Source organism: Eptesicus fuscus, chromosome 12 (genome assembly GCF_027574615.1).
Source record: "Eptesicus fuscus isolate TK198812 chromosome 12, DD_ASM_mEF_20220401, whole genome shotgun sequence".
In the NCBI taxonomy this organism is placed as follows: Eukaryota; Metazoa; Chordata; class Mammalia; order Chiroptera; family Vespertilionidae; genus Eptesicus; species Eptesicus fuscus.
This window is the reverse complement of record NC_072484.1, coordinates 4380522-4395719: the sequence shown is the minus strand read 5'-3', so window position 1 is coordinate 4395719 and position 15198 is coordinate 4380522. Positions and strand designations below refer to the sequence as shown.

Below are 15198 nucleotides of genomic sequence, written 5' to 3'. Positions count from 1 at the left end.
TCTTAAGTGAGGGCAGGGCCAGGGAACGTAAGTAGGGGGTGATAGTGCCTGTATAGGTTTGTGTGTCGTTTGGGCGCGAATGCATGTATGTGTTTGTTTTCTTTGATCCCAGAAAACTAGAGTTGTGTTCAGCTATTCTTTTTTTCTTTCACCATTGCTGAAGTGATCTCCACCCGAAGCAAGTAGAGAGGACTTCACGGGAGCTCAGACTTTGTCCATCTTCATTATGAGTCAGACTGCAGGTTTTGGAGAGTGGTGAAGGGTAAAGTCACAGAGAGCCGCTGCCTCTATAATCCCCAAACACTGCCTCAGCACCATGTGTCCTGTTCCTCCCTTAATGCCAAGAACTTAATACAAGGATGGAGTGCTGTCAGCATCTGGCTTTCCTCCTGGTAGTTGAGAATCCTCTTGGGCCACAGGGTACCTGCCCTCCTGTGTAAGCATTTATTTTGCAACTAGGAGCCCAGCGTGTGATTCGAAATCGCACGGCGCCACCCACCCTCGAGTCGCTGGTCTGGCTCTCCAGGCACTGTAGCAGCCGCGGCCGCTGCTGATCAGGCCCTCCCCCAGCGCAGGTGCGTGGAGGCCCCTGCCACTCCGCCCCTGACGCTGCGCGGGCAACCTCCTTCTGTCCGGTCCTCCCATTGCGGCATCCTGGTTAATTAGCATATTTCTCTATTATATATATTTCTATTTTATATATATAGATAAGGAGATGACTTAGAGTGTAGAGAGAGGGTTGTTTGTGCTGGAGTCAGTAGGTCAGATGCACTGTCAAGGACTCCGCTTTTCGCACATCTGGCCACAACTGCATTTACCCAATGCCTCCCTCTCAGGCTTCCAGCCTGACTCCCAGAGAGAGGGCTGAAGGCAGCACTTATTGGAAAGGTAAACAAACAGACAACTTCTCTTCAGGCATTTCATTGTTGGAGGTGTCATTGCCCATGAAATGAAAATAGCGTTCAGTACAAGTAACCCCAAAACAACCAGTAGTAGAGTTGGTTCTTTTTTTTTTAATCCTCACCAGAGGACATTTTCTCTGTTTTTAGAGAGAGGGGGAGGGAGAGGGAGGGAGAGAGAGAGAAAGAGAGAGAGAGAGAGAGAGAGAGAGATTGATTGTTTGCCTCCCACACACACTCCAACCCCAATCAGGGCTGGGGATCGAACCTGCAACCCAGGTACTTGCCCTTGATGGGAATGGAACCCAAGACCCTCTGGTGTGCAAGCTGATGCTCTAACCACTTACCCACACTAGCCAATAGCAAGCTGGTTCTATTTTAATGACACATGCATCCTTAAAAATGACCATCCTCTGTAAATAAATAGCACAGTAAAAACCACACACACAGAGGAAACTAATAAAAGCAGTAGCAGTTTTACACACATTAAATGGGTAGGAAATATAGAAATATTACAGTTAAATACGGCACTTTACCTCAAAAGACCTGATGTTTACCCATGGAAGTGGGCATCTGAGGAAGGAGGGTCACTTGCTATTGAGGGGACTATGGGATCACCAGGTGTGATGGGCATGGTTCCTAACCCAGAAGGTGGACAGAGGCATGGGTAGTGGTTGAGGTGTGTCGGAGGTGTGTATTTCTGTGTGACATGGTTCAGCAGGGTGCAATTTTCTGTGTTCACCTAGCGTTTCTTGCAGACAAAATCACGCATAAGCAAATGTGGAATTCATTTTATGCTCAGATTGTCCCCCTAATATGCACATCAATCACATTGGAACAAATTCACGGTTTCAAAATAAGCTTTATAGTAGAACCAACTGTAGTTTATTTAATTTTGGAATTGAGTTTCTCTTCCTTTTTTCCTTTCTATCATTATTGATTTCTTAATTTATATTTAAGTTGAGCCCATACCAGATTAATTTTCATACCCTGAGCACCTCTAGTGCAGAGAAAGCAGCCTGAGATTTTAATTTTGCTAGTGGTAATCTATGAGGTAGTTTCACCTTTGGTGAAGGAATCTCTGTATATCTGTGTCTATGTGTACACACACACACACACACACACACAAAACTTTCCTAGATGGCTGGCACGGTGCCAGAGATAGAGAAACCGGGAACAGTATTATCCTTATCTTCACAAGCTTATAGTCTCATTAAAAAGTTGTCAAGTCATAGATTTAAGTGTCTGTGTTGGTTGGGTCTTCTTAGAGAACATCTGACAAAGCATCATTATGTATTCGTTAGTTTATGAAACCACACCCACACACACCTTCCCACCCCATCTCCTATATCCTTGTAAAGAGCTTGCCTAGAGGAAACACAGATGATGTTATTGATTTACATGGTGAAAAGATATAAATTTGAAAAGGACCTAAGAGCTCTCATAGTTCAAACTTCCCACCTAACTTCTTAAACCCAGTGGTTATATGTCCATGGTATATTGGTAAATGGAAAAAAAAAAGCAAGTTTCAGAGTAGTGTGAATAGTATGATCCCATTTTTGTTAATGTTCTCTCCCTGCATGCGTATGTATGTACTGTTTGTATGAGCATAGATGATGTGGAAAGATCTCCCATATTGTTACCTCAGGGGACAAGGGAAAGCTTATTAACTTCCTCTTTATACATCTTTTATTGTTTGACTTGTTTTAAGAAGCATGTTTTACTTTTTTAATTAAAAAATCTAATAAAGTAGAAAATGAATAAATAATAATAAAATATACCCTTAGGGCACTGAGCTTTCTTTCAATCTTCCCAGTAGCCTGGGTAGTTAAAACTGAATGTGATGTTTCAGGTGTGGGCTGCTCAGCAGGACTATGAACTTGCTGTAGCCCAGATGTCATGGACTCTAGGGCAGTACCACTATATTGTTTATAGACCACTAACACCTCAAAGCCTTTCTTACATCTGCCACTTTGTGCACTCTACCATTGACCATCACTGTGCACAGGTCTGGCCCTTTACACTCTCCCCTTGAGCTTTTCTCTTGTTATTGTGGAAATCAGTATTCAACATAGGTTAAGAGCTGGCCTCCGAGTCAGGCTGCCTGGTTGTAGAGCCTAATTACCACTAACTAGTGTTAAAATGTAGACAAGTAATGTGTCTTCCCAAGCCTCAGTTTTCTCATCTGTAAAACAGCGATAATCATAAAGTTGTGAAGGATGTTAGAATGCTCACTAGATGCCTGGTGGCAAGGTGAGAAAATGTGAATTTTACCTGCTACTGTTAATGCATTAACCTCGGTTCATCTGTTATTTATGATAGTGAGATAGTTTTGGATCTCAAATCTTCCCTTAACCATATTCCATTATCCCTCCCAACCTCAGACTCTAAATCAGTCTTCTGGACTTTCCTCCTGAGATCCCCAATCAGTCTCTCTCTCTCCTTCCGTAGGTCCCTTCACTGATGTTGTCACCACCAACCTAAAGCTTGGCAACCCAACAGACCGAAACGTGTGTTTCAAAGTGAAGACCACGGCACCACGTAGGTACTGCGTGAGGCCCAACAGTGGGATCATTGATGCAGGGGCTGCGATTAATGTATCTGGTAAGTCCTGAGATTGGAGGCTGGAAGGGTGGACTAAAGAGGCCCCCTGGAGCCTCTTTAAAGGTTGTGTTTGCAATGTAGCAAAATAAGATGTAGATTTCTCCCCCCAACCCTCCAAGCTTAGTGGGTCCCTCTCACCTGTTGTTTTTCCATAATTAATGCCTCTTTAGTTTAATGCTTACAGCCTTTGCGCCTCAATGCTTAGAGGAAAATTGCAGTGGTAACTTCAGACTTCAGAATGAGTTTGATTTTCACTCCCTTGAAATTTGCCCTTCGGCAATAAATAAAAAAGGGCCAAACAAACTTAATTTTACTTTGTGGGAGAAAGCTAAATGGAGTTATTTTCTTATTTAAGCTAAATGATTTCTGACATTAAGCTCATGTCATTTCCAATGACTGGTAACTGCACTTTACTGATTGTGAAAAGCTAAGGGAGACAGGGCTAAGGAAATTGGAATATATTCCAGGGTGTGAGTTTTGTTCCTGTCTGATGGGTTTTTCCCCTTCTGTCTGAGAGGGCATATATTTTCCAAAGTCCAACTTTTGAAAAGATGCTGGTAAAGTGCCCAAATTGGGAATTGAATTTCAGAATTAAGGAGATAGAAGTGATGGGTTTGACTTTAATGTATTTTAGAAATGGAATAAACTTTTAGCTCATTAGAACTTTGATCCAAGGATGCCTTTGTGTTTGTGAGGAGCTGTGTGGGCGTGTGTGTTTATCCTTTGAGTATCTTAGGAGACAGAGCCACAGCAGGCTCTGCATCATTAGAGGCCACTACTTGTTGGAAATGGGTACCTGGCTGGCTTTTTCCATGACAGATTTTGATTATGATGCATTTGGCTATTCACTTGACACCTGAAAGAAAATGATTCACTTCTTTGGAAAGATATGAGGTGTTTCATTATCTGATCATTTCTGCAAGCTCTTATTCCCTGCATCCATCGGTCTCTCTCATTATGGTGCGCCCACACCAGCTGTCCCCCTGTGCACTTCTCTCTGAGGCTGCAAAGCCTGATCCGGACTCTTGAGTCAGCTTCTTATTATCCAGGAGAAGTCAGGAGAGTAGGAGCCCACATTTACTGGGGTTGTCCAACACTCTGGGCCCGCACACACATTATCTCCTCTGACTTCTGTTCTCGGCCCTGTGAGGAGTGCACTGTCACCCCCAAGACAGACACTACTGGCTGTGAGCTCAGGAAACTAAAGTAACAGGAGGGTGTGGATTATTCTGTCTAGCTCTAAAGCCCTAGGTCTTTGAACTGTAGCACCCTGGAGAATGGAAGTGGTGTTTCTGTAGTCTTGGTTGGTTCCACAGGTTTAAAAACACATGAGTTTCCATTTTTCTGTTGAAATTAAGGGCAGCCTAATCTTTCATTCCCTTCTTTCATTGACTTTTTTTCTCAATTTCTGTGCCCATATCAAATTTGAGCAAGATTGTCAGTAGATGAGAATTACCAATTTTCACAGTAACTGTAGGAGCAGCAACATGGTTTTCTGAATAAAATAGTCTCAACAGGCAGTTGTACAGTGTAGATGTTCTTTCTGATGTTATAAGTGTGTGTGTGTGTGTGTGTGTGTTTCAGAAAGATCCATCCCTCTCCATCATAGAAATGTTTTTTAAAGTAATAACTAACCTGGGCATTTGTTTTGATTTATGATTACCTGCTTAAGGAAGACCAAGACATTGTGGGTGTGGCCTTCCTTTGGCAGATCACTGCATGGTCTTCTAGAGCAAGGGTTGCCAACCGGTGGGAGGTCTGAAAGGTTGGCGACCGCTGATCTAGAGTCCTTGGGTGGTTAGTGGCAGAGCTGGTATTTGAAGCCAGGTGTCTTAGCTCCTGATCCAGTGGCTCTAAGCTGCCTCAACAGTTTTAGGGGAAGGTCCCACTTACAGCTGAATGCCAAATATTAAGTGCCCTGTTTCTCAGCATGTGATTTACTTGGTGAAAAGCAATTGAATAATAAACTATCTGTGTGTCTGCAAGCTTTCCTTCTAGATGGGAAGGATAATGTTTGCACATGGAAAAGGGCTCCTTGGTTTTTGTTTGTGTATTTATCTCAGTGATTGGGTGCCAGTGGGTGAGGTCAGATGTCGGTGCATTTCCAGGACCGCCCCACCTGCTGCAACAGGAGGCTGACACCCGTTTATTGCAATTTCATGTGCTGAGGGGCTACTGTATCATTAATCAGACATTCATGTCTTGAGATAAAAGCACTGCACTTTTCTATGGGTCCTGAGTGCAGCTACACAGTGACATCTTGGCGAATATGTGGTGTTTTTGGGTTTCTTTGGGGGAGAAAACATCCTCAAGAAACATCCAAAGGTCAACCTTCCCTTCTCCCAGGTGCACGTGTAGCCAAGCTTGGTCTCACCCGCTCTACTCAAAGATTTATTTGAGGTCTGGAAACCTGAATAGCAAGCCCAGTTCTGCTGTGTAACTTGTAGCTTGATCTCTGGCCAATCAATCAACCTCTCTAGGTTGCGGTTTTCTCATTTGTAACATGGAGAGTAGTATCTGCCTCACAGAGTATTTACCATGCTGCCTTAACTGTGGGCATGGTACAAGGGAGGGATTCCACTAGCCTTGATGTAAACTGGCTAGTTTGTTGTAGCTGGATTGTACATTCTTGAATTGCTTTTTAAGAAATAAACTAATTCCATTTCATTAATTTTTTGACTTTTTCTAATTTCAATAAGAAATTTGTATTTTTCTTCTTTCTATATTCTTCATTTGTTTTATAGTGAAAAGCTTCTAAAATTTTCAGATATAATCTATAGAAAGGTGGCCATTGAATCAACTTAAAAATACTGCCAGGACTGCCCTGCCTACCACGCAGAACGGCACAGCATACCTGAAGAGGACGTGGTCTACAGGACTTGTCTCCCTCATCTGAAAAACTGTGGGATGTGTAGCTGTTAGGGAAGGTTGTAAATCACTCCTGGAGAGGGGAGCGGGCAGGGAAACAGAGCATAGAGCATGGAGCGTGGAGCTGGCCAGAGCGACTGAGGTTTTGAAGGCCCCCGAACCAGGTTGTGATGTGAGAGCAAGAATTTCTAGCTGTCAGATGTTTTTCAGACACAACCTGTGAGGCTCTTCTCAGCTTTTAGAAAACCAATATTCAAGGGACCTTACTTTTTTAGTCAGAAGTCCAGATTCTGACCTTTTATGCTATTTTCTTTATAAGATGGCAAATCACTTATTAGGTCCTTTAAAAAATCCACCAACTTTGTTTTATAAACTTAAGTGGTAAAGTTATGGGTGGAGATAGGCATAATCTAAACTTTTTTGTGCCAGTAGGTAGAAATGTGGGGGCATCCCAAGGGGTGTTTTGGAGCTGTCCACACGGGCCTCTGATTTGAATTCTTTCATTTACACTTTACAGAGGTACTCATCTCATCTCATTCTTATAGTAGCCCCTGCAGGGGTCCATGCCTGTTGGGTGAGGCATTGTAAGGGGGTAGGAGGGTGGCAGGTGTTTTGCTGTTTCCATTAATTGACCAGAAGGCCATGATTTTGGCCCCTTGTTCTCTGATACACACCATCTACTAGAGATGGTTTTGAATTCAACTCTGGACCTCAGCAAGATAGGCACACTTAAATGGAGATCGGAGAAGAGGATTTGGATCCCCCCAACCCCCCGAGATTTTAAATGCAAGGAAAATAGAACTTTTTGAATTAATGAAGTGTTTGAAGCAGTGGGGGGTCTTCCCATTTGTTCTAGCTTTACAAAATTAAATCTATTTTCTGAACTGTCTAATGGGAAAATATTTTTAAGGTAGATAATTTCTGAAAATGTCTTTGTGGTAAGCTGTTAATGGTTGTGGATTTTTTTAATACTGCAGTTTAATAATGAGGGAGTTTTCCATTAATATTCCAAACCATGTTTGCCAGCGGATACAGCAGGTGAAGTGGTAAAATTATGGGCCCATCAAAAATACTTACGCTTCCTGTAATATGATATTAAGTTTAATATTTTTATAACCTTCACTGAATTCTAATTTCACTAAAGTAGCAAGCACACTTCCATTTGCAGTTCAATTATGCACATTGGTTGCCTGTGTACCAAGCAAATTAGAAATGCAAAATCTCTCTGTGTTAGGAGGGGCACTGGGAAGAGTCATTAAAGTTACCAGTATTTAGGTACAGATACACTTTACTAAGTATACCCTGGGAACTGGAAATGGTTGAGAGACAAACACACACAAATCTCCTAGTGTCTGAATATGTCATTTAAATTATAATTCAAAGAATCCAGGAGCAGTATTCATTCCTGACAGATAGCCCTTTTCAGCACTTATATCAGTCACATTTAAAGCATAAAGTTCTTCCAGTAAAATCCTGAGGACAGACAATGAATATCAGCAACTCTTCTTGGATGGAAACATTGGTCAATTAATGTAATTGGGTAGCATCACAATTGGTAATTAATTCTTTTAAGAGTTTGCTGACTCAGCGTGATGGAGCTGTTGGCTTGCCCTGGACCAGCCAACCTTGGCTGCAGCTTGTAGGTGACCAGCACCAGAGTGCAGTTGCACTGCCCCAGAGGAAGAAGTCAGGCGTTGTCTGTCTCATGCTGATACATTTGTGGGGTTTGGACATCTGCACAGCCATGTTCTTGTTCGTTTGCTCATTTGTTTTGGAATTGAAGTCTCTGATAAGAGAAACATTTTATAAATGGTTTTCATGAACCAGGTTTATTACTTTTAGATAAGAACAACTCACATTCATATGTAAAAGGTATCTTTAATCTTTTTCACCCACATGAGATTCTAGATTTATAAAAAAAAGGAAATTACCAACAAAAATTCAGCCTAATTGTGCTTGTAAATATTTTTTTAAAGTTTGCTGTAATATTTAAGTTTCTTAGGAAGAATTGACGGTCCAGAGTGAATGGAAAGGGCTATGAGAGGCGGCCACAGTGGGGGCTGGAAGTAGCACTACAGAGAGCAAGTAGGGAGAGTTCGTAAATGACAGAGGGGCCTGGACTTCCTTAAGCATCAGGCAGACCGTTCTTCATGTTCCACTTGACCATTGTAAGAGACCTGGTTTATAGGTTTTACTAAGATAGGGCACAGTGGGTGCTCATGCTCACAGTGCAGGAGTGCCCAGGGAGAGGCTGTTAGAGTCTACTGTACAGTGTTATGGGAGACAGGAAATAATGCTGGAGGTTTGGGGAAGATGTATATTTAAAAAATATTTATAAAAAAGGAGTGAGCCTTGTTCTCTGACCAGTGCCTGCATACGCCACATGTTATTTTCCAGTGACACTGGGCACATTTGTATTCATCTCTGCACAAATAAATTAGACTATGAGAAGTTGGTTATCTAAGACAGGCTAGCCTGAACTAGAAAAGACACAAAGACAATTCAGTGTTAACTTATTTATAAATAGATAAATTAATTATTTACCTGCTAGACTCATAGTTCCATCCATAGGTCCCTGGATAGGCAGAAGGGAACGTAGTGATGTTTTCAAAACTTTGAGAATCCTAAAGGAAATAATAAATTTACTCATGATAGGGAACACATTGTAACCAAAATGTTGAGCAGCTTCACCTTTGGCTAGAATTATATTGCCTCATTGTGGTAACACTAGTTATCTTAAGCTGATCATGAGCTATGGTTTGTCTCTGATTACTTTAAAACAGTGCAGCAGTGACTTCATTATTACACCATGAATGCAGTTTGGTAGAGAACAGTCTTTCGGTATATAGGAAAGGGAAAAGGAAAAGGGACATTGGTGACCAGGAGACCGGAAACTGTGCCTTAGACAGTGGGTAGGATAGTGAGCAGCTCCAGGTAGTAGGAGAGAGGAGAAGCTGGCTGATTGAAGGTCGTTGTGCTGCCCTAAGGAGATTTCCAGAGGGAGCCACATAGAGGAGTGCTTGGAAAGTTGAAGGGAAGATGGTGCACCTCCATGAACCAGTGGAAAATGCAGATTAATACCCAGCATGTAAACATCAAAACATAAAGTCCTGTGCTTGGTCTGACCAAGTAGGAAAGGCAGACCTGTAAGAAAGGAGCTTAGGAGTCTGAGCATCAAACAATGTCCACTTACAGAATAATGCCTGCTGTGGGAATGAGGTTGTGAGGTGGCATTCCAGCAGGAGCTGCAGTGTCAGGAGGTGCTGTGTGGCCTTTGTTCTCCGGGTGTGGTCCCTGGACCGGCAGAGTCAGCATCTGCTGGGAACTTGTTAGAAATGCATGTTCCCAGTCCCACTCCAGACCTGTTGAATCAGAAATTTTGGAGGTGGGGTCCTGCCAGCAAGCAGTCCAGGTGGTTCTGATGCATGCTGAAGCTTGCGACCCTTCCTTACAGTGTGAGTAGTGGGTTTAACTCTGAAAGGTGTGGTTTATTGAGATGTGAGTTGGGCAGGGGGACATGCCAGTCAGGGTCAATGATAGGAGGAAACTGACTGGTAATAACAGAATCTTTGGGTATGGGGGTAGAGGCAACACAATGTGCACACATGTTGGGCCGGCAGGGGCCTGCTGTAGGGTCGTACCAGGAGATCTGGGGAGAACCAGACTGAAGAGTTGAATTGATTGTCTTTGCCTGCACAATGGGAGGTTTTGATTTGAGGAATATCATGGTGGTGACTAGGGTGTTTAGGGGGAGGTAACATTTGTAGAGGTTATAGGGTGTATAACTAGAGTAACCTGGTTGGGAGAGAAACTGCCTAGATCTCTGACGGGGAGAATCCAGATGTCAGTAGAGGCCTGAGCTGAGATGGGTCATGTAAAATGAGAAGAGACATTTTGAAGATAAGATTCTGAGATTAAAAAATAATAAAGCGCACGCTGTGGTGCTTGTTAGACTTTTATTCATTAGCTGTTACCATTGTGGTGCAGATGAAAATGATCTGTGACGTGCTTGGGTTCTCATAGGAAGCTGTAATGCTGCATTTAATCAAGTCATCATTTCTCTGAGGTCTGTGTGTCACTTGTGCATTAAGTAGCACATATTCTACATTTCTTTCTTTTGAAGAAGGTCTGGTCTTATTGATCCAATGTTTTATGATCCCAAAGGCCTTTTTTTTAACAGGATCCCACTGTTGCGATCTGTAGTACGGCAGACATCATATCATAAAGTGTTAATGTGGGTGAGTGGTGACCGGGTCTCCAAGCTGTCTCCTGGTAACAGGCTTCTTTTTAATGTAGTATCAGCAGATACATTTTAAAAGTAGGATAGATGGTTCATTTAAGAGGGTTTTATCATCAGTGTCTCTGGTATTCAAGTGAAATAAATTAAGTTAATGGGAGGCTCTTTTATAGCCTGTCAGGGTAAAAGTACATAATTTCTGTCACAATTTGCATGTACGGAGCTGAAAGAACAAACGATTAACAGCATTTATTCTGTCATGTTCTCATAAAGTTCTGGCTAATAGGGTATAGCAAATTGAATGTGACATGAGATGATGGGGGCTGAGAAATACAAACTTTGGACATGAGTTGGAGGCCATGTTGAGCAGGATGGGTATACTGAGGCACAGCAGGGGTCATGAAGTTTCACAAAGTCTAAGTGGCCACCCGACCTCTTTACTCTTTCTTGCTGATTTGGGAGCCCAGAAGGAAAGGAGAGCTGGTCGGTGGAACACACCTTCTTTTCTACTTGCTGTTCGAGGCCGAAGGAGAGTGATTGCCATGAGGAAGGGTTATAGCCACCTTTACCTCCTGAGCTTCCAGTAAGTTCTCCTGCAGTTCAAAGTTTTCAACTCTGGCCAGCCTCCCTAGTGCACTGGGCACCGTGTTCCTGTTTCCTGAGGGCTGTCTTTGCAGAAGGGATATCTGACCTGCTACCTTGGCTGTCTTCAGTGCTCCCTTGTGATTATTGCTTACCACCACCACACCCTGCGTACGTTCTTGTTTAACACAGCGGTCTAAATGTAAGTTATACCCTCTCACAGGGCTTCCTGATGGACACTGCGGTGACTTGGCAGGTAGGGTATGCTAGCCTGGGGTTGTGCTGATAACATCTGTAAGGTCCACAGGCAGCAGTGGATCTCAGACGGTACCCTCTGCAGAGGTGGAACAAACAAGGTGGTTTGGTTAGAGGAGCGCAGGTAACCCTATCCCTTTCCTGTAAGGGACACGTGCCTTCGGATACCACCAAGTCTCGATCCGTACCAGAACTCAAGGCTGAGTTTGTGTGAAACTGATATTTTAACTGCAATTTCTCCCAAGCAGGGTACTAGACCGCTACCAGTGTCTTCACTATTCCACCAGACCATTTTCCTCCTGCCGCGCCTGTGAGGCAGCTTGGTGTCGGGTGATGGTGCTCAAACTTTCGTTTCAGAACCCCTTTATATTCTTAAAAATGGAAGACCCAAGAACATTTTTGTTTGTGGGTTGTGTCAATATTTATCATATTGTAAATTAAATTGAGAAGTTTAAAAAGTATTAATTCATTTTATAATCACATTAATAAATTAATTACATCAAAAAATGTAGTGAGAAGACTGGTGTGTTTTGCAAATCTTTTGAATGTCTGGCTTAGTGAAAGACAGGTTGGATTCTCCTCTCTGCTCTTGTAGTTAGTCTCTTGTAATGTATCATTTTGATGAATGTGTATGAAGAAAACCACTTTAAAAAAAATATATATATATCTTTTATGATTTTTTACAGAGAGGAAGGGAGAGGGATAGAAAGTTAGAAACATCGATGAGAGAGAGACATTGATCAGCTGCCTGCTGCACACCCCCTACTGGGGATGTGCCCGCAACCAAGGTACATGCCCTTGACCAGAATCGAACCTGGGATCCTTCAGTCGCAGGCCACCGCTCTATCCACTGAGCCAAACCGATTAGGGCAGAAAAACCACTTTTTACCATAGAATATGTAGTTGGAAAAAGGAAGAGTATTTTTAATAGCCTTTTCAGATAATTGTGGACATTATTCTTTGACACTACACCAAAACTTCACTTAGTGTAGTGTGGAATCTGAAACCACTGTTTCTCCAAAACACATTGGTCTCTCTTGCACTCTGATTGGATTATGCATTACTAGTAGTCCTGCACATGAATCTGTGCGCCAGTAGCTCTCTGCGGGGCCTGGCCACCCTGCGCCCACTGCCCAGAGGCTCTCCGTGGCCCAGAGGCCCATCTGCGGCTGAGCGTGGAACACTTGCCTTGTCGCTGTGATTACAAAGTAAGCATTCCACCAGGCCGCTCACGCTGCCCACTCTCAGCACCCATCCCCTTCCCCCCCGCTCCGCCCCCCCCAGACTGGGGGACTCTGATGGGGCTGAGAGCACTGGGCGCCGCCATATTTGTGACAGAGTGATGGTTAATTTGCATATTACTCTTTTATTAGATAGGATTATGTTAGCTGAGTTTATACAGGTCTCCCAAATGTTGACACATCCTATATAATAAAAGGCTAATATGCAAATCTACCAAATGGCGGAACGTCTAATCGCTATGACATGCACTGACCACCAGGGGGCAGACGCTCAACACAGGAGCTGCCCCCTGGTGGTCAGTGTGTCAGAAGTTGGGCTCATGGCTGGAGAGCGCAGGGGCAGTGGTGGAAGCCTCTCCCACCTCCGCGACAGCGCTATGACCTCTAGTTTTATTATATAACATCAAAAAATCACATTCATTACTATTTCCACTGATCTCATAGAAAAGTCTTTAAGTACTTGGTAAACTGGGAAGCTCTTGGTGACAGATATAAATTTTCCAAGATTCTAATTTTTGCCTGGATTTTATCATTGACCACAACTATTATAAGCTGTTTTCCTTGAATGGATAGACTCGCTTCATTCCTTTTCAAGAAAACATCTGCCATATACCCAGATCTGAATAACCATCGTTTTCAAGTCCATGAGCTAGCACCCCCAACCAGACAGATGCACAGGAGCTTTTCCCAGAGAGCAGCAGTGCTCTCTGTGCGAGAGCTGCCATGTACTGTCAGGTCTGGGCGTGAGAAAATTAATTCATGGCTTCATCAAGGGCATTCTTCTGTGAAACTCGTCTGCTGCAATGCCTGATACGGAGACACCAGCACTGTCTGGTTCCTGCTCGGTGGCCAGCAGCTTTACCCCAGGGCTTTTGTGCCAACATCACTTAGTGTCAATACAATAGAATAGGCTCATACTATCCTGGTATTATCATGACTTAATGGGTCACCCAATGGGGGACCCTCGGGGTCTGTGGAATGACACTGTGAGAACCTATGGTGTGGGAGTCTGACTCTGGAGACAAAGCTAGTGTGTAGTACTGACTGGCTCTGTCATTTTTATGCTGCCATGGGACCCGAGTGAGGCCACATGTTCTTTCTAAGCCCTGTCTCCTCATCTGGAGAATGAAGACATGGGCTTCTTCGACCATTTGTTGTGAGCACTGAATGGTAGAACTAATGAAATGGGCCTGTACAAATGGGGTTAGTACATAGCAGGTGCTAGAGAAGGTTCCTTTCCTTTCCTTCTTAGAACATTGGTTCTAGCCGAGCAGAGGTCTCTTGGTTGTTCCCTCACTTGCAATGCCTTGATGAAGGGGGAGCAGAATGGACAGGGAGCAGCAGAGCTTCCTGGGTTGTTTAAGCAGGGAGGTCTTAGGTTCTTTGGACCCATCAGTTCTATATGGATGACTTAGTGTAGTTTGAGCCAAAGAGCCAGCTTCTGAGAAAATTAGCAGTCTTCCTTTCGCTCTCATCTTCTGGGCTTTGGGCTCTTTACCGGTAATCCTGGTTTAGCCTCAGAACTCTAGGGTGGAGTGGAGGAGAAGGGGCCCTTCAGGGGCCTTTCACAGTGGGAAAACCATCTCAAGGAAGAGGCAGCTTCTGCTACAAGAGCTGTGCCCTGCTGGAAGTCTAAGTGTAGTGTGGGACAAGGTTTTCCCAGCCAGAAAAATACTGGAGCATGATTTTGTCGCAGCCAAGCGAAACCCGAAATGCACAAAACCCAATTCCCTTCAAATTTTAAAAATGAACATTAATCTGACAGTGGTTTGAAGACTGTGGCCCACCTTCAAAAGAGGTCGACAGTTCCTGTCCAAGACAGATCCCATTGAGTCTTTAGTTTATCGTGTATTATCTTCCTTATTGCCCTGAGGGTGGGGATGGGGACACACTATTTAGCTTTCAGAAGAGGTTGTGGTTTTGACCTGCTAGTGGGTTCAGTGTCAAGCCTGGCGTGTCATGGTGTTCCAGATCTTTCTGGGAGAGCTCTTGCCTGCTCAGTGGTGCCTGGTCCAGAGCTGCTGGCAAGGACTTTTCTAGGAGAAAACCATACCCTGATACCTGCAAGAATACATTCCGAGTGCAGTGGCCCTGTGTTTGAAATGCCCTTAGTTCTCTCTGCAGATCTTGGGTACTCAGGCTGAACATCCTTATTTTACTAATCTTTATTGGTAGCTAGACTTGGTATCATGTGTATACAAGCCCCGAATTTTAAAAAGCATTGCGCATGTATTAAATTTTGTCCTGAAGAAGTATCCCAGCAAGGTTCCCTGTAGCTCAGAGCACTCGGATGTGATGGGGGTAGCAGAGCTACCTGGGTGACTGTACACTAAAGCATTTAAATTGATGTCTTGTTAGGTTTTAATAGACTCTCTCTGTCCCCAAGATAGAAAGGACCCCTGTACCCAAAGATGGATGGGGATCTTTGTATTTCTGTTCTTCATCATGTGTGGTTCTGTGAAGTATGCGATGGTGGGCCTGGGGTGCAGGTGAACCCATCTCATATTGCAAT

General features: G+C 43.6%; 1 protein-coding gene across 2 annotated transcripts in view; it reads left to right on the top strand.

Annotated features, from left to right (window-relative positions):
• The window catches only part of VAPB (VAMP associated protein B and C), a 59348-nt gene that overhangs the window by 34270 nt on the left and 9880 nt on the right, over positions 1 to 15198 (top strand). For both annotated transcript variants that reach the window (XM_054723800.1, XM_008141210.3), the window contains exon 2: positions 3351 to 3503. In XM_054723800.1, coding sequence (XP_054579775.1) covers positions 3351 to 3503 — 153 coding nt within the window. The remainder of the gene's footprint in view (positions 1 to 3350; positions 3504 to 15198) is intronic.